The sequence below is a fragment of the Panulirus ornatus genome, chromosome 6, assembly GCF_036320965.1.
Source record: "Panulirus ornatus isolate Po-2019 chromosome 6, ASM3632096v1, whole genome shotgun sequence".
Classification (NCBI taxonomy): domain Eukaryota; kingdom Metazoa; phylum Arthropoda; class Malacostraca; order Decapoda; family Palinuridae; genus Panulirus; species Panulirus ornatus.
The window spans coordinates 19,853,237-19,873,802 of NC_092229.1; the positions used below are offsets into that span (position 1 = coordinate 19,853,237).

General features: G+C 40.8%; 1 protein-coding gene across 3 annotated transcripts in view; it reads left to right on the forward strand.

Annotated features, from left to right (window-relative positions):
- The first annotated feature begins 1,833 nt into the window (after positions 1 to 1,833).
- Positions 1,834 to 20,566, forward strand: part of LOC139749114 (protein CIP2A-like) — a 236,984-nt gene continuing 218,251 nt past the window's right edge. For all 3 annotated transcript variants that reach the window (XM_071662706.1, XM_071662705.1, XM_071662704.1), the window contains exons 1-2: positions 1,834 to 1,950; positions 9,518 to 9,640. In XM_071662706.1, the coding sequence (XP_071518807.1) occupies positions 9,536 to 9,640 (105 nt within the window). In that variant the 5' untranslated portion in view covers positions 1,834 to 1,950; positions 9,518 to 9,535. The remainder of the gene's footprint in view (positions 1,951 to 9,517; positions 9,641 to 20,566) is intronic.

A 20,566-nucleotide genomic window follows, 5' to 3' on the forward strand; every position in this document is an offset into this window, starting at 1 on the left:
AGTTTGTTCTCCCGAAAGTGGACTGCGCCGATTCCATGAACATTGGCCACTTGAACGGTTAGAACAAATGAGTTGTCCCTCCTCACTAGCCACCTTTTCCATATAATGTCCGGTTGGATGTTGCCCGCACATCTCCCATAACGTAGGCCTGGCTCTCACATGACCATACCTCTGACACAGGTGGCAACAGATCGGTTCTGGAGGTCACACCCGTTGAACTGTCCCGTGCGCCCTCCCCTCCCGGCCAGTGCAGGAACGCTTCGCGTCTGTAGATCACAGTCCTCGCTACCTGCAACTAAGGGAGTACACCGATGGGAACACTCTAAAGTTTTTCCCAACAATAACAGTTTTAGTTACTTTCTCGTCGCTGTTTAGCTTCAATAAAAAAAAAAAAGGATTATTACCCCTCCCAGCTGCAGCACGTTCTCTAAGACATTCTTGGTTTCCTGGTCTTGTATTATAAACTCGCTGCCTTCTGAGGCTACACTGTGTAGAAAAATTGACCTCTATACTTCTGGGAAACATACACCGAACATTTTTCCCAGTCTTCCATATCGAGTTTTATTTTACCTCGTTACAAGCTACTGTTGGTTGCACCTGGATTAGATCATCCGATGACAACGTAAAATCCATCAGCTAGCGTTTCTCCTCCCCTGAGTAACAATAGAACTTGTCTTCAAAATCTGTTCACTAATGAGTTTAAGGTAGTTCCAGACCAAGGGGGTGCCTGACTTACCAAGACGCCCAATGGGATTTAGCATCCCTGGCCACCAAAGCTAAACAATGTTGACCGTCTCGGTGGCTGTGTGGCTTTTGCCTGTCATTACCTATTGTATTAATTGTTCCACAATGATAACAGACTGTATCTCCTCATGATGTTCAGCATGATAACTATCAGTAATGGGTAAAAAGTCTTTTACTGCCAGAAGGTCAATGATACTACGAAGTGTAATTAGGGTTTTGGAATGTATCGACAAGTCACGGAGAAACCGTATCCTTCAGGCAGCGTTTAACTATGTTTATACTTAAGGGATATTAGATTTGTATAGGCCCATTGCTTCGACTGTTGTTTAGCAGGTACTTACCGAGAGAGATTAAACAAGAAACACCAGTCACACCTCCTAACCCCATAATGAAATGTGTCCCACTACAGTATTGTGACCAAAAACATAAATGATTATGTTATGAAAATCATAGCCGTTGTAATGATAAGAACATGTAAAGATTATACAAATTGTTTTAGAAGCGCTATTTATCTATAATGTTAGAATTTAAGGATCACTTCCTAAATTTATGAGGCCTCGGAGCCATGTCCTTAGGTTTACCAACAGCTTTACTTCACGCAGTCGCAGTTACAGTAAAGTTACTTGAATGATCTAGGATAGATTCCATTTTTCGCATTTAATCTGGCCATCCCCGATGTTTATGAACTGAACCCATTAACTTGTTTTCCATCAAATAACTTCCCTCATGTATTAAAATTGGCACTGATTCAACGTTTCATTTGTTACGTTCTTACCGTTGATATAAAGTGATATGAATCAGCCAGTATGGGAAAGGGAGACAAAAAGCAGTAAGCTTCGTAAATTAAAGTTTGATGAATTCGGTGACACAAATATGTTAACCATCTCTCTACCGTAATGAGATGTAAGACGCCATCACCGTAAATTTAGATCGCAGTATTCCTGTTCCAGTTCCCTTTGGTTTCTAATAGATAATTCAAGTTCAAGGGATTACTGTTTTTCATAGATATTGCATAGTTTTATATATAAATGACCAGAATAATCCAAATTGTATGACTAGGAATCTCAATCCAGATTCTGGGTCGTATTGGCTCTTCTGCGAACGACCTGTTTAGCCGCCAATACAAATTGTGTGTGATTTGAAACGAGTTCAAGGTACGGGAAAACCTGGCTCATACTTCTTTCATCAGACGGTCATAATTTATTGGTAGGTGTTACCATTCGTAAAGACATGAAGTATTATAAACAGTCTCTAACTGTATGATATTCATTATAGTTTAAGATGTAAATGTGTATGACGTACGCTGACAGTACACCCACTTGGCAGTGGTACCCATCCAGGCCAAAGCTTCGGTGAAGTATTTTAGAGCAGAGATTAGTTATTTTATATGTAGCTAAGACATGGTTCTTAAAGTTATTCAAAATATGGAGAAGAGCGAAATACAGCAGTTTGTTTAGAAATAGAAAATTTAATATAGAAATTTGATCATTTCAACTTCTTGAACTTTAAAGAAGTAAACTATTTCGTTATTTTTACGGAGAGAATTGTTTTTTATAAATTTAATCTTATTCACGTAATATATGTCTATGCTCTCAAGTATTCAGCCAAGTGTCTCTATGTATGACATATGATCTACTTAAGTTTCACCCGTAGTTTTTGGATGAAAGATGAAATGAATATTTTTAAGTACATAATTGCTTGTTGAATTGAGTGATTACCACTTAGTGCCCAGACAGATTTAATGTTACTTAAGGGGCTCCACAGAATTAATGTATGGATTTGGAAAAAACATATATGAATGGACTCAGCAGATATATGGTACATGTACACTGACAATCTGTTTGCTAAAAATCAAATGGGTCCCAAACTGGGATATGTATTACACAAATACTTTTAAAGGTGTTGGACATTTAGACTAAAGCTCTCAACAGGAGAATGTTTATATAATGCGTTTATCTTTTCTTTCTAAAGGCATTTGATCAGGTGCTACATTGAGGGCATTTAGGTAAACTTACTGTAACAGATGGTCACATGTTGAGAGTCATTACATTTCTGGTCGGTAAACAAGAGCTAGTGAGAGTGAATGAGGTAAAATTTAAGCAGGATGAATTTACTGTAAATTTCTTAGAAGGTTCATGTCACAGGGTGGGGGTGAAGGTTCTGGGAGTGATGAAGAATGTGTGGAAAGAGAGAACGATATCTCGGAGAGCAAAATTGGGTATGTTTGAAGGACTAGTAGTTCCAACAATAATATATAGTAGTGAGACATGGGCTACATATAGGATTGTACAAAGGAGGGTAGATGTGTTGGAAATGGAATTTTTGAGGACAGTATGTGGTGAGGTGGTTTGATTGAGTAAGTAATGAAAGGGTAAGAGAGATGCATGGAAATAAAAAGAGTGTGGTTGAGAGAGCAGAAGAGGGTGTGTTGAAATGGTTTTGACATACAGAGAGAATGAGTGAGGAGAGATTGACAAAGGATATATGTGTCAAAGGTGGAGGGAACAAGGAGAAGCAGATCAAATTGGAGGTGGAAGGATGGAGTGAAAAAGATTTTGAGCAATTGGGGCCTGAACATACTGGAGGGTGAAAGGTATGCAAGGAATAGAGTGAATTGGAATGATGCAGTATTCTGGGGTCAATGTGTTGTCAATGGACTGAACCAGGGCATGTGAAACATCTAGGGTAAACCATGGAAAGGTCTGTGGGGCCTGGATGTGGATAGGGAGCTGTGGTTTCAGTGCATTACACATGATAGCTAGAGACTTGAGTGTAAATGAATGTGGCCTATTTTTTTTTCCTAGTGCTTCTTCCCTGAAATGGGCAGTAACGATGCTGTTTCTTGTGGGGCAGGGTAGCACCAGGAATGGATGAAGGCATGCAAGTATGAATATGTACATGTGTATGTCTGTATAACCCCTGGGGATAGGTGAGAAAGAATACTTCCCACATATTCCAATGTGTCGTAGAAGTCGAATAAAGGGGGCGGGAGCAGGGGCTGGAAACCCCCCTCCTTGTATTTAAATTTCTAAAAAGGGAAACATAAGAAGGAGCCATACGGGGAGTGCTCATCCTCCTCGAAGGCTCAGATTGGGTTGTCTACATGTGTGCGGATGTAACCAAGATGAGAAAAAGGAGAGATAGGTAGTATGTTTGAGGAAAGGAACCTGGATGTTTTTGCTCTGAGTGAAACGAAGCTCAAGGGTAAAGGTGAAGAGTGGTTTGGGAATGTCTTGGGAGTAAAGCCAGGGGTTAGTGAGAGGACAAGAGCAAAGGAAGGAGTAGCACTCCTCCTGAGGCTGGAGTTGTGGGAATATGTGATAGAGGGTATTAAAGTGAACTCTAGATTGATATGGGTAAAACTGAAAGTGGATGGAGAGAGATGGGTGATTATTGGTGCCTATGTACCTGGTCATGAGAAGAAAGATCATGAGAGGCAAGTGTTTTGGGAGCAGCTGAGTGAGTGTGTTAGCAGTTTTCATGCACGAGACCAGATTATAGTGATGGATGATTTGCATGCAAAGGTGAGTAATGTGGCAGTTAAGGGAATGATTGGTGTACATTTTGTTGTAAATGGAAATGGTGAAGAGCTTGTAGATTTGTGTTCTGAAAAAGAACTGGTGATTGGGAATACCTGGTTTAAAAAGAGACATATACATAAGTATACGTGTGTAAGTAGGAGAGATGGCCAGAGACCATTATTGGATTATGTGTTAATTGATAGGCATATGAAAAAGAGACTTGGATGTCTAGAGGGATGTCTGATCATTATCTTGTGGAGGCAAAGGTGAAGATTTGTAGAGGTTTTCAGAAAAGAAGAGAGAATGTTGGGGTGAAGAGAGTGGTGAGAGTAAGTGAGCTTGTAGAGGAGACTTGTGCGAAGAAGTACCAGGAGAGATTAAGTGCAGAATGTAAGAAGGTGGGAGCAAATGACGTAAGGGGAGTTGGGGAGGAATGGGACGTATCTAGGGAAGCAGTGATGGCTTGTGCAAAAGATGCTTGTGTCATGAGAAAGGTGGGAGGTGGGCAGATTAGAAAGGGTAGTGAATGGTGGGATGAAGAAGTAAGATTGTTAGTGAAAGAGAAGAGAGAGGCATTTGGATGATTTTGCTGGGAAGTACTGCAATTGAGTGGGAGATGTATAAAAGAAAGAGACAGGAGGTCAAGAGAAAGGTGCAAGAGGTGAAAAAGAGGGCAAATGAGAGTTGGGGTGAGAGAGTATCATCAAATTTTAGGGAGAATAAAAAGATGTTTTGGAAGGAGGTAAATAAAGTGTGTAAGACAAGAGAACAAATAGGAACATCAGTGAAGGGGGCAAATGGGGAGGCAATAACAAGTAGTGATGAAGTGAGAAGGAGATGGGAGTGAATATTTTGAAGGTTTGCTGAATATGTTTGGTGATAGATTGGCAGATATAATGTATTTTGGTCAGGGTAATGTGTGAAGTGAGAGGGTCAGGGAGAATGGTTTGGTGAACAGAGAAGAGGTAGTGAAAGCTTTGCGGAAGATGAAAGCTGGCAAGGTGGTAGGTTTGGATGGTATTACAATGCAATTTTATTAAAAATGGGGGTGACTATGTTGCTGATTGGTTGGTAAAAATATTCACTGTATGTATGGATCATAGTTAAGTGCCTGGGGATTGGCAAAATGCATGCATTCCTGGATTTCATCCTCCGCAAAACTTTCACTACCTCTTCTCTCTTAACCATACCATTCTCCCTGACCCTCTCACTTCACACACCTCCCCAATCAAAGCACCCTATATCTGCCACTCTGTCATCAAACACATTCAACAAACCTTCAAATACTCCATCTCCTCACTTCATCACTGCCTGTCATTACTTCCCTACTTGCCCCCTTCACTGATGCTCCCATTTGTTCTCTTGTCTTACATACATCATTTACCTCCTTCCAAAACATTTCTTTATCTCCTTTTTTTTTTATATAAATCTCCCAGTCATTTGCATTCCTTCCTTGCAAGTATCATCCAAATGCATCTCTTTTCTCTTTCACTAACAACCTTACTTCTTCATCCCACCGCTCACCACCCTTTCTAATCTGCCCACCTCCCAACTTGCTCATGCCACATGCATCTTTTGCACAAGCCATCACTGTTTCCGTACATACATTCATTACCCACTCCCCTCATGTCATAAAACCACTAGGAAAATGAAACATGATAATTTCCTAAGTGCACTTTCCCATAATGATCACATCGTCAATGGAGATACATCAAGCATGTCATTAAAATTTTTATTATGTGGATAAGAAAGGGAACTGTTTAAAGATTTTGCTTACGACAAGGCTGTCGTAGTTTGTATAGAAATTTATTAGTATTAATGTTACAGTTCTTTGTGTATTGAATGAGAGAAGAATCAGTGATAATTTTTAACGTAATTAAACAAAGCATTTGATCCTTGTCCTATTCTTATAATATATTTATGTTGCTTACGTCTAACATAAAGACTCTTACCAGCCTGCCCAACATCAAATATTGCAATTTTTACAAGGTACTCTGTAAACAGTCCGTAGAATTTTCTGGTGAGCTTTTTATTAAGATATTCTTTATAGTATTGTTATTGCTCAAGGCTACAATTACATCAAAGGATTTAAGCAACCTATGAATTGATGTAAAATTATAACTAAAAGTGAGAACTAGAATATTCTTAGTATCAAGGGTAGGTTTGTGTTTAACTATATAAGATGATTTCTTTGCCAACTTAAGGGATATATTGATGAAAGATCTGAGATGCTTTAACTTGGATCCATTATAGTATATCTTTTCAAACTCATCATCACCGTATTCTGGACTGGATATACGTAATACCCAAAGGATCATTGACTGGAATGATGATAATTTAACTGTCATGTTGAGCTGAGCAATAATGAATTTGTGATCAAATATGGGTGATTTTTATGTATATGCTAAACTTACACTATGTTTTTATCCCTCTGGATCATGCAGTCTAAAAATGGTAACAGACAGTTGTTTTCCACTTCTATAGTAAAGTTAATAAAAGGTACTAAACTGTTAAGTAAAAGCTATAGTGAGGTTTATAAAAGGTACTAAACTGTTAAGTAAAGGGAGAAATGTTTGTAAATTTTTGTTTGTTGGCCAAACACAAAGAACATCACCTTCATACCTAAACCAAATTGCCTTAGAAGGTAAGATATCCCTTAGTGATTTTGTTTCAAAGAATTCAATGTGAAAATTACTTAATACTGGTGAAAGAGGGTTACCCGTCCCCATACTCTCTGTATCGAAAATTCCTCACAACTTTTCCGTTCTTTGAAAGTTCTGTAATTTCACCTTTTAACTCATTGAACATACTTGGTCTGACTGTATCACCCTTTCTATCTCAGAAACCCAACATTACAGAAATTGCTAAGTCTACATCTAAGAAACTATGGGCCCCTCTTTAGATTTCCAAATTTCTTTTCTTCTGAACAGTTGTTCTGTTTATACAAAGGTTTGATCTTTCCTTGTATGGAATACTGCTCTCACATCTGGAGTTGTTATAGCTCTGCATCCTTACTTAACAGAGTTGAGTCAAAAGTAGTCCGACTTATATACTCTCCCTGGCTAACTTCAAAACTTGGCCTTCTTGCTATGGACCACAGTATTGGTTCACTTTCTCTCTTCCATAGATATTACTTTGGTATTTTGCTACTGAGATCTGGTTGCTTGTGTGCCTACACCTAAGGCTAGACCACACAATACTTGGCAAGCTTCTGCATTATATGATTACTGTGTGACCACTGGCAACTTAGGTTGGTCATTTTGATAAGCGTTTCTCTCCCTACACCTTGAAGCTTGGTCTGACTTATAAAATCTCCCAGGGTAACTTCAAAACTTGGCCCACTTGCTGTGCACCATATGTTGGTTCACTTTCCCTCTTCTATAGGTATTACTTTGATATTTTGCTACTGAGAGCAGGCTGCTTGTATGCCCCACCTCTGCCTAGACTATGCAATACTTGGCAAGCTTAAGCATTATGTGATTACTGTGTAGCCATTGATACATCAGCGGTGAGCTGTTTTGATCAGTGTTTCTTTCCCAACACCTTGAAGCTTTGTATTTCTAAATAACTATGGCTTGGTACATATTTAAAGACAAGTTTTTAACTTTCTCCAAGATTCATAAATACTTTCCCCAGTCTCTTATTTTTCCCTTTCATTTACCTCTGTATATTTCAAACAAGGCCTGGCCTTGAAGTGGTCTTTTGTCAATGATTGGAGCTTCCAGTGTTAAAAGAAAAGAAAAATGAATAAACTAATTTACTCGTGGATAGTCAGAAAGGAATTTTCATAAGTTATTCCAGTCATCTTTGTTTAGGTACCAACATTCGGGTTTAGAAGGGGGGCTGCTGGTAGGGGAGGTGCCATTGAAATAGATACATTTATGAGAGTGTGGTCTGCTGAGCCAGTTGAGGTGAGATTGTATAGTTACAGCATGAAGGATTAGAGATGAAAAACATCTCCATAATATTAGGATTGGGTTGGGTGGGAGATAATTTGCTTTATCATTGAGAATGTTAGGGCTCCAGTCCTCCCACCATCCATATGGGAGGAATTCAACCTTTCCTTGTGGTAAATGTTGAAATCCTGTGGGTAGAGGATTTTGGCTTGCAAATGAGAGGGTGCCACAGTCTCATTGCAGGAGTTTACATAGTCAAAGAAAGATAGATATCTAGAATTGAGAGAGTAGTGGGTGAAATAAAGGAAAAGTGTGATAGTTGGGAGACAGACCTTGAGCCACATAGCATCAAAGTTTTGATGCTCAAGGTCTTCGAGGCGTGCAGCAAGTGTGTTGATTTTTTAATAAGCGCTGACACACCCTATGAAATGAAATAGAGTGGAGATTATAGTTTGATATAAAAGGGATAGTGAAAACAGCATTAAACTATTGGGTCTTGAAGAGAAGTAAGATATTAGAAGCACTAGGCAGATGGTGTTCAACATAACAGAGGTTACTAGAAATATGAATGTAGGTATAGTAAATAGAAAGAGGTAGGTCTGTCAGAGAGGGAAAGGTTGTGGGAGAGTCTTTTATAACTAATGTCTGAGCCTTCCCACTCATTGGCAGTAGAGTCAGGCGGGAATCCGGAGATTCTTAGCTCCTCTTGATGCCTGGGATTAGAAGCCATACGTTTGTCGGACTATAACATGATTACATTTAAAAACAATTATGGAGACTGGAGATGGCAAGAGAACTTATGTGAAGAAAATAAATGAGGTTTGAGTGGGTTTGTGGTGTTTGTAAGGAGAAGATGGCAGGACTATACTGGTAGGACTGTTTTGATGAGACAGAAAGTAAGTCCTAACATGAGGGGTGTAACATGGTTCCAGATGCTACTTTAATGTTCCTCAGTCAAGAAGAGCACTGATGTTGCCCAGGAAGTTTGTAAATGCTTCTGCAGCCTAAGGCTGTGCTTATTCCAGTTGCAGGGAAGTGTAAGCTCCTTTGGAGTGAGATATTCATTGACAGGACTATTCTCCCATTGAGACAGCCTCACCAAAGGTGACTTTTCTTTCATTGTGAAACCTCAAGCAGTTAGAGTCCTTTAAAACTATTGTGTATATATCAGAATCAATAGGTTACTGTTTTAAGGAGACCTTTACCCCATACTTGTCTGCAGGTTTGAAATTGATGAAGATACTGTACAATAAAGATAATAATATTTCTAGTGTTGAAGTTTGTTTGATTAGAATCCCCAAGTGTTTAAGTACATTTGATATTGTTAATTTCCTTGTATTTTCTTATTCTTCACAGATCTTGCTGTACCTCAGTATGGGGGGTATCAGTCCACAAATAAAGAACTTCATTAGCATTGCTTATGATTTTCGCCGAAGTAGAACTGATAAGAATCTCAATCAGCTGCAGCGACATCTACAGGTATACTTACAAAATAATTTCAAATGATAGTCTGTAGATGTCCTAATCTTTAGTAGTTTTATCTGTGCTGCTGTCATATTTTTAGTTAAATACATTACTGGATTCATGTATAAGTGCTGTGTTTGTATACTATGTGCTCTTTGCATTCATTTGCAGTTTTGATCTTTTATAGGTTACTCTGTATACCTGTTTAACCTTTGCAGCAGATGAATTTGTTCTGTTGGGTTTAAACTGTAGTGTCACATGTTGTTTGTTTATCTTCATGCCCAAATTGCCTTGTTTTTTCTTAACCACACTGTGGTGCACAATATGGGATGTAAGTGCCCCATACTGTCTCCATGTTTGACATTTGTCAGAACTTGGCTGTCTGTTAACTTATTGTACTTGCCTTTTTTCAGTGAATTTTGCTTGTAGTCATGGCTTCTAAGTGTAAGGTAACTGTTGTAAGTAAATTCATTGCAAATAAAGGTGGAAAAAAGTGAGGACTTTGGTCCAAAATTTGGATTTTTAGATCATATGATTAGAGGTAAGAGTGCAGCATCAATTGGGTGCCATTATGATGTTCAAGAGTTCACAGTGAGTTATATTAGGAAGAGTGATTCAGATATCAAGTGTGATAGCAAGTGCACCTGAACATAAGTTTATTTTCAGACCTGTTACCTACCCTTTAAGAAACCGGAGAGAACACTTAATGTATGGATTAAGTTTTTCAAGAAAAGTGATAGCACTACCCATCCAGTCACAATCCCCACCTCTATTGGATCGAGTGGTGATTCTGATGATCCTGCAGCTCCTGTGGGTTTCCTTCCGGGTTGATATTCAGGAAGTTCTCACATTCTTTGAACTCACTCTTTAAGATCACGATTCTCTCTCTCTCTCTCTCCATTTTTTTTTCTATTATACTTTGTCACTGTCTCCTGCATTAGTGAGGTAATGCAAGGAAACAGACGAAAGAATGCCCAAACTCACCCACATACACATGTATATACATGCATGTTCACACATGCACATATACATACCTATACATTTCGTCTTTTTTTTTTTTTTTTTTTTTTTTTTTTTTTTTTTTTTGCCGCTGTCTCCCGCGTTTGCGAGGTAGCGCAAGGAAACAGACGAAAGAAATGGCCCAACCCACCCCCATACACATGTATATACATACGTCCACACACGCAAATATACATACCTACACAGCTTTCCATGTTTTACCCCAGACGCTTCACATGCCCTGATTCAATCCACTGATAGCACGTCAACCCCGGTATACCAAATCGATCCAATTCACTCTATTCCTTGCCCTCCTTTCACCCTCCTGCATGTTCAGGCCCCGATCACACAAAATCTTTTTCACTCCATCTTTCCACCTCCAATTTGGTCTCCCACTTCTCCTCGTTCCCTCCACCTCCGACACATATATCCTCTTGGTCAATCTTTCCTCACTCATTCTCTCCATGTGCCCAAACCATTTCAAAACACCCTCTTCTGCTCTCTCAACCACGCTCTTTTTATTTCCACACATCTCTCTTACCCGTACGTTACTTACTCGATCAAACCACCTCACACCACACATTGTCCTCAAACATCTCATTTCCAGCACATCCATCCTCCTCAGCACAACTCTATCCATAGCCCACGCCTCGCAACCATACAACATTGTTGGAACGACGAACCACTTTTCCTTCAAACATACCCATTTTTGCTTTCCGAGATAATGTTCTCGACTTCCACACATTCTTCAAGGCTCCCAGGATTTTCGCCCCCTCCCCCACCCTATGATCCACTTCTGCTTCCATGGTTCCATCCGCTGCCGTATCCACTCCCAGATATGTAAAACACTTTACTTCCTCCAGTTTTTCTCCATTCAAACTTACCTCCCAATTGACTTGACCCTCAACCCTACTGTACCTAATAACCTTGCTCTTATTCACATTTACTCTTAACTTTCTTCTTTCACACACTTTACCAAACTCAGTCACCAGCTTCTGCAGTTTCTCACATGAATCAGCCACCAGCGCTGTATCATAAGCGAACAACAACTGACTCACTTCCCAAGCTCTCTCATCCCCAACAGACTGCATACTTGCCCCTCTTTCCAAAACTCTTGCATTTACCTCCCTAACAACCCCATCCATAAACAAACAAATTAGACAACCATGGAGACATCACACACCCCTGCCGCAAACCTACATTCACTGAGAACCAATCACTTTCCTCTCTTCCTACACGTACACATACCTTACATCCTCGATAAAAACTTTTCACTGCTTCTAACAACTTGCCTCCCACACCATATATTCTTAATACCTTCCACAAAGCATCTCTATCAACTCTATCATATGCCTTCTCCAGATCCATAAATGGTACATACAAATCCATTTGCTTTTCTAAGTATTTCTCACATACATTCTTCAAAGCAAACACCTGATCCACACATCCTCTACCACTTCTGAAACCACACTGCTCTTCCCCAATCTGATGCTCTGTACATGCCTTCACCCTCTCAATCAATACCCTCCCATATAATTTACCAGGAATACTCAACAAACTTATACCTCTGTAATTTGAGCACTCACTCCTTGTATTTTTTAACTTTCTAAAATGGGAAACATTTCATATTATACATATATATATATATATATATATATACATACACAGACATATACATACATTCACGTACATAATTCATGCTTGCTGTCTTTATTCATTCCCGTTGCCACCCCGCCACACATGAAATGACAACCCTCTCCCCCGCACGTGTGTGAGGTAGAGCTAGGAAAAGACAACAAAGGCCATGTTCGTTCACAATCAGTCTCTAGCTGTCATATATAATGCACTGAAACCACAGCTCCCTTTCCACATCCAGGCCCTACAAAACTTTCCATGGTTTACCCCAGACGCTTCACATGCCCTGGTTCAATCCATTGAAAGCACATCGACCCCAGTATACCTCATCGTTCCAATTCACTCTGTTTTTGCATGCCTTTCACCCTCCTGCATGTTCAGGCCCCGACCGCTCAAAATCTTTTTCACTCCATCCTTCCACCTCCAATTTGGGCTCATACTTCTCCTCGTTTCCTCCACCTGACACATATATCCTCTTTGTCAATTTTTCCTCACTCATTCTCTCCATGTGACCAAACCATTTCAATACACCCTCCTCTGCTCTCTCAACTACACTTTATTTGTTACCACACATCTCTCTTACCCTTTCATTACTTACTCGATCACACCACCTCACACCACATATTGTCCTCAAACATCTCATTTCCAGCACATCCACCCTCCTCTGCACAACTCTATCTATAGCCCACGTGTTGCAACCATATAACGTTGTTGGAACCAATATTCCTTCAAACATACCCATTTTTCCTTTCTGAGATAAAATTCTCGCCTTCCACACATCTTTCAATGCTCCCAGAACTTTCGCCCCCTCCCCCACCCTATGACTCACTTCCGCTTTCATGGTTTCATCCGCTGCCAATTCCACTCCCAGATATCTAAAACACTTTACTTTCTCCAGTTTTTCTGCATTCAAACGTACCTCCCAGTTTACTTGTCCCTCAACCCTACTGTACCTAAAAACCATGGTCTTATTCACATTTACTCTCAACTTTTTTCTTTCACACACTTTACCAAACTCAGTCACCAGCTCCTGCAGTTTCTCGCCCAAATAAGCCACCAGCACTGTATCATCAGCGAACAACAACTAACTCACTTCCCTAGCCCTCTCATCCACAGCAGACTTCATACTTGCCCCTCTCTCCAAAACTCTTTGCATTCACGTCCCTAATAACCCCATCCATAAACAAATCAAACAGTCATAGAGACATCACACGCCCCTGTTGCAAACCGACATTTCCTGAGAACCAATCACTTTCCTCTCTTCCTACTTGTACATATGCCTTACATCCTCAATAAAAACTTTTTCACTGCTTTCAGCACCTTGCCTCCCACACCATATACTTGTAATACCTTCCACAGAGCATCTCTATCAACTCTATCATATGCCATCTCCAGATCCATAAATGCTACATACAAATCCATTTGTTTTTCCAAGTATTTCTCACGTACATTCTTCAAAGCAAACACCTGATCCACACATCCTCTGCCACTTCTGAAACCACACTTCTCTTCCCCAATCTGATGCTCTGTACATGCCTTCACCCTTTCAATCAATACCCACCCATATGATGTCCCAGGAATACTCAACAAACTTATACCTCTGTAATTTGAACACTCACTTTATCCCCTTTGCCTTTGTGCAATGGTACTATGCATGCCTTCTGCCAATCCTCAGGCACTTCACCATGAGCCATACATACATTGAATATCCTCACCAACCAGTCAAGAATACACTCACAACCTTTTTTAATAAACTCCATTGCAATACCATCCATACCTGCTGCCTTACTGACTTTCATCTTCCACAAAGCTTTCATTACCACTTCTCCGTTTACCAAATCATTCTCCCTAATCCTTTCACTTTGCACACCACATCGACCAAAACACCATGTATCTGCCACACTATCATCAAACACATTCAACAAACCTTCAAAATACTCACTCCATCTCCTTCTCACTTCACCACTACTTGTTATTACCTCCTCATTAGGCCCCTTCTCCAATGTTCCCATTTGTTCTCTTGTCTTACGCACTTTATTTACCTCCTTCCAAAACATCTTTTTATTCTCCCTAAAATTTAATGGTACTCTCTCACCCCAACCCTCATTTGCCCTCTTTTTCACCTCTTGAACCTTTCTCTTGACCTCCTGCCTCTTTCTTTTATACATCTCCCAGTCATTTGCACTATTTCCCTGCAAAACTTGTCCAAATGCCTCTCTCTTCTCTTTCACTAATAATGTTACTGCTTCATCTCACCACTTGCTACCCTTTCTAAGCTGCCCACCTCCCATGCTATCATGCCACAAGCATCTTTTGCACAAGCCATCACTGCTTCCCTAAATGCATCCCATACCTCCCCCACTCCCCTTACGTCATTTGCTCTCACCTTTTTCCACTCTGCACTGAGACTCTCCTGGTACTTCCTCACACAAGTCTCCTTCCCAAGCTCACTTACTCTCACCACTCTCTTCACCCCAAAATTTTCTCTTCTTTTCTGAAAACCTCTACAAATCGTCACCTTCACTTCCGCAAGATAATGATCAGACATCCCTCCAGTTGCACCTCTCAGCACAATAACATCCAAAAGTCTCTCTTTCGTGTGCCTATCAATTAACACGTAATCCAGTAACGCTTTCTGGCCATCTCTCCTACTTACATATGATATTTTATTATACTTTGTCGCCGTTTCCCGTGTTAGCGAGGTCGCACAAGGAAACAGACGAAAGAATGGCCCAACCCACCCACATACACATGTATATATATATACACATCCACACACATACATATACATACCTATACATCGCAACATATACATATATATAAACACACACACAGACAGATACATATATACACATGTACATAATTTATACTGTCTGCCCTTATTCATTCCCATCGCCACCCCACCACACATGAAATGATAACCCCCTCCACCCGCATGTGCGCGAGGTAGCACTAAGAAAAGACAACAAAGGCTACAATCGTTCACACTCAGTTTCTAGCTGTCATGTATAATGCACCGAAACCACAGCTCCCTTTCAACATCCAGGGCCAACGAAACTTTCCATGGTTTACCCCAGATGCTTCACATGCCCTGGTTCAATCCATTGACAGCACATCAACCCCGGTATACCACATAGTTCCAATTCACTCTATTCCTTGCATGCCTTTCACCCTCCTGCATGTTCAGGCCCCGATCACTCAAAATCTTTTTCACTCCATCTTTCCACCTCCAATTGGGTCTCCCACTTCTCTTCATTCCCTCCACCCCTGACACATATATCCTCTTTCTCAATCTTTCCTCACTTATTCTCTCCATGGACCAAACCGTTTCAAAACACCCTCTTCTGCTCTCTCAACCACACTCTTTTTATTACCACACATCTCTCTTACCCTTTCATTACTTACTCGATCAAATCACTTCACACCTCATATTGTCCTCAAACATCTCATTTCCAACACATTCATCCTCCTCTGCACCTTATAGCCCACCCCTTGCAACCATATAACATTGTTGGAACCACTGTTCCTTCAAACATAGTTATATTATGGATTCTAAACTTATCCTGGTAAGGTCGCCAATTGTTACTTTACAAGTTTCAAATTCTATCTAATCCTTATCCAGGCAAGGATACCAAATTCTATGTTACACAACACAGGATAACACTATCTCAAAAGTCATTGGATTAAATCAAACACCAGCATTAGAACTACTTATAATAAAAGAAGTAAAGAGTACAAAATAAACACATGAATCAGGCACAAATCATTTACGTTAACACTGAGCATGAGTATAACATTCCAGGTAAGATTTCAAACCAGGAGAACACATGAATCAGGCACAAATCATTTACGTTAACACTGAGCATGAGTTTAACATTCCAGGTAAGATTTCAAACCAGGAGATCTCTCTCCTTTATGACAATTTATCTTCGATAACATGATTCAAGATACGTTAATTGTTAGACACTTCAGTGACAACTTACAATACTCTATGACACTCGAAACTAAATGACAGAGGCAGTACAACACCTGGAATCTGTATCGCGCACATCACTCAACTTATGGGCTTTGGGACAGGGAAAAACCACTTACCTCGCTGGGCTAGACAGGAATCGAGGCTCAGTGGGTGTCAAAGGTTATTATTACAAGTAGGCACGCCTTGCGTCCTCCGTTACCCTATAGTGCCACCCTCGATTGGCTTGGGAAGTGAGTCAGTTGTTGTTCACTGATGATACAGCGGTGGTGGCTGATTCATGTGAGAAACTGCAGAAGCTGTTGACTGGGTTTGGTAAAGTGTGTGAAAGAAGAAAGCTGAGAGTAAATGTGAATAAAAGCAAGGTTATTAGGTACAGTAGGGTTGAGGGACAAGTCAATTGGGAGGTAAGTTTGAATGGAGAAAAACTGGAGGAAGTGAAGTGTTTTAGATGTCTGGGAGTGGATTTGGCAGCGGATGGAACCATGGAAGCGGAAGTGAATGATAGGGTGGGGGAGGGGGCGAAAGTTCTGGAAGCATTGAAGAATATGTGGAAGTCGAGAACGTTATCTTGGAAAGCAAAAATGAGTATGTTTGAAGGAATAGTGGTTCCAACAATGTTATATAATTGTGAGGCGTGGGCTATTGATGGAGTTGTGCGGAGGAGGGTGGATGTGCTGGAAATGAGATGTTTGAGGACAATATGTGGTGTGAGGTGGTTTGATCGAGTAAGTAATGAAAGTGTAAAAGAGATGTGTGGTAATAAAAAGAGTATGGTTGAGAGAGCAGAAGAGAGTGTTTTGAAATGGTTTGGTCACATGGAGAGAATGAGTAAGGAAAGATTGAGAAAGGGGATATGTGTCAGAGGTGGAGGGAACGAGAAGTGGGAGACCCAATTGGAGGTGAAAAGATGGAGTGAAAAAGATTTTGTGTGATCAGGTCCTGAATATGCAGGAGGGTGAAAGGCGTGCAAGGAATAGAGTGAATTGGAACGATGTGGTATACTGGGGTCGACGTTGCTGTGAGTGGATTGAACCAGGGCATGTGAAGCATCTTAGGTAAACCATGGAAAGTTCTGTGGGCCTGGATGTGGAAAGGGAGCTGTGGTTCCGGTGCATTATATATGACAGCTATAGACTGAGCGCTGCCTCGTGCACATGCAGAGGGAGGGGGTTTTTCAGTTCATGTGTGGTGGGGTGGCGACGGGAATGAAGAAGGGCAGACAGTATGAATTATGTATATGTGTATATATGTATATGTCTGTGTGTGTGTATATATATATATATAATATATATATATATATATATATATTTTTTTTTTCGCTGTCTCCCGCGTCTGCGAGGTAGCGCAAGGAAACAGACGAAAGAAATGGCCCAACCCACCCCATACACATGTATATACATACGTCCACACACGCAAATATACATACCTACACAGCTTTCCATGGTTTACCCAGACGCTTCACATGCCCTGATTCAATCCACTGACAGCACGTCAACCCCGGTATACCACATCGATCCAATTCACTCTATTCCTTGCCCTCCTTTCACCCTCATGCATGTTCAGGCCCCGATCACACAAAATCTTTTTCACTCCATCTTTCCACCTCCAATTGGGTCTCCCACTTCTCTTCATTCCCTCCACCCCTGACACATATATCCTCTTTCTCAATCTTTCCTCACTTATTCTCTCCATGGACCAAACCGTTTCAAAAACACCCTCTTCTGCTCTCTCAACCACGCTCTTTTTATTTCCACACATCTCTCTTACCCTTTCATTACTTACTCGATCAAATCACTTCACACCTCATATTGTCCTCAAACATCTCATTTCCAACACATTCATCCTCCTCTGCACCTTATAGCCCACCCCTTGCAACCATATAACATTGTTGGAACCACTGTTCCTTCAAACATAGTTATATTATGGATTCTAAACTTATCCTGGTAAGGTCGCCAATTGTTACTTTACAAGTTTCAAATTCTATCTAATCCTTATCCAGGCAAGGATACCAAATTCTATGTTACACAACACAGGATAACACTATCTCAAAAGTCATTGGATTAAATCAAACACCAGCATTAGAACTACTTATAATAAAAGAAGTAAAGAGTACAAAATAAACACATGAATCAGGCACAAATCATTTACGTTAACACTGAGCATGAGTATAACATTCCAGGTAAGATTTCAAACCAGGAGAACACATGAATCAGGCACAAATCATTTACGTTAACACTGAGCATGAGTTTAACATTCCAGGTAAGATTTCAAACCTGGAGATCTCTCTCCTTTATGACAATTTATCTTCGATAACATGATTCAAGATACGTTAATTGTTAGACACTTCAGTGACAACTTACAATACTCTATGACACTCGAAACTAAATGACAGAGGCAGTACAACACCTGGAATCTGTATCGCACACATCACTCAACTTATGGGCTTTGGGACAGGGAAAAACCACTTACCTCGCTGGGCTAGACAGGAATCGAGGCTCAGTGGGTGTCAAAGGTTATTATTACAAGTAGGCACGCCTTGCGTCCTCCGTTACCCTATAGTGCCACCCTCGATTGGCTTGGGAAGTGAGTCAGTTGTTGTTCACTGATGATACAGCGGTGGTGGCTGATTCATGTGAGAAACTGCAGAAGCTGTTGACTGGGTTTGGTAAAGTGTGTGAAAGAAGAAAGCTGAGAGTAAATGTGAATAAAAGCAAGGTTATTAGGTACAGTAGGGTTGAGGGACAAGTCAATTGGGAGGTAAGTTTGAATGGAGAAAAACTGGAGGAAGTGAAGTGTTTTAGATGTCTGGGAGTGGATTTGGCAGCGGATGGAACCATGGAAGCGGAAGTGAATGATAGGGTGGGGGAGGGGGCGAAAGTTCTGGAAGCATTGAAGAATATGTGGAAGTCGAGAACGTTATCTTGGAAAGCAAAAATGAGTATGTTTGAAGGAATAGTGGTTCCAACAATGTTATATAATTGTGAGGCGTGGGCTATTGATGGAGTTGTGCGGAGGAGGGTGGATGTGCTGGAAATGAGATGTTTGAGGACAATATGTGGTGTGAGGTGGTTTGATCGAGTAAGTAATGAAAGTGTAAAAGAGATGTGTGGTAATAAAAAGAGTATGGTTGAGAGAGCAGAAGAGAGTGTTTTGAAATGGTTTGGTCACATGGAGAGAATGAGTAAGGAAAGATTGAGAAAGGGGATATGTGTCAGAGGTGGAGGGAACGAGAAGTGGGAGACCCAATTGGAGGTGAAAAGATGGAGTGAAAAAGATTTTGTGTGATCAGGTCCTGAATATGCAGGAGGGTGAAAGGCGTGCAAGGAATAGAGTGAATTGGAACGATGTGGTATACTGGGGTCGACGTGCTGTGAGTGGATTGAACCAGGGCATGTGAAGCATCTTAGGTAAACCATGGAAAGTTCTGTGGGCCTGGATGTGGAAAGGGAGCTGTGGTTCCGGTGCATTATATATGACAGCTATAGACTGAGCGCTGCCTCGTGCACATGCAGAGGGAGGGGGTTTTTCAGTTCATGTGTGGTGGGGTGGCGACGGGAATGAAGAAGGGCAGACAGTATGAATTATGTATATGTGTATATATGTATATGTCTGTGTGTGTGTATATATATATATATATATATATATATATATATATATTTTTTTTTTCGCTGTCTCCCGCGTCTGCGAGGTAGCGCAAGGAAACAGACGAAAGAAATGGCCCAACCCACCCCCATACACATGTATATACATACGTCCACACACGCAAATATACATACCTACACAGCTTTCCATGGTTTACCCCAGACGCTTCACATGCCCTGATTCAATCCACTGACAGCACGTCAACCCCGGTATACCACATCGATCCAATTCACTCTATTCCTTGCCCTCCTTTCACCCTCCTGCATGTTCAGGCCCCGATCACACAAAATCTTTTTCACTCCATCTTTCCACCTCCAATTTGGTCTCCCACTTCTCCTCGTTCCCTCCACCTCCGACACATATATCCTCTTGGTCAATCTTTCCTCACTCATTCTCTCCATGTGCCCAAACCATTTCAAAACACCCTCTTCTGCTCTCTCAACCACGCTCTTTTTATTTCCACACATCTCTCTTACCCTTACGTTACTTACTCGATCAAACCTCCCCACACCACACATTGTCCTCAAACATCTCATTTCCAGCACATCCATCCTCCTGCGCACAACTCTATCCATAGCCCACACCTCGCAACCATACAACATTGTTGGAACCACTATTCCTTCAAACATACCCATTTTTGCTTTCCGAGATAATGTTCTCGACTTCCACACATTCTTCAAGGCTCCCAG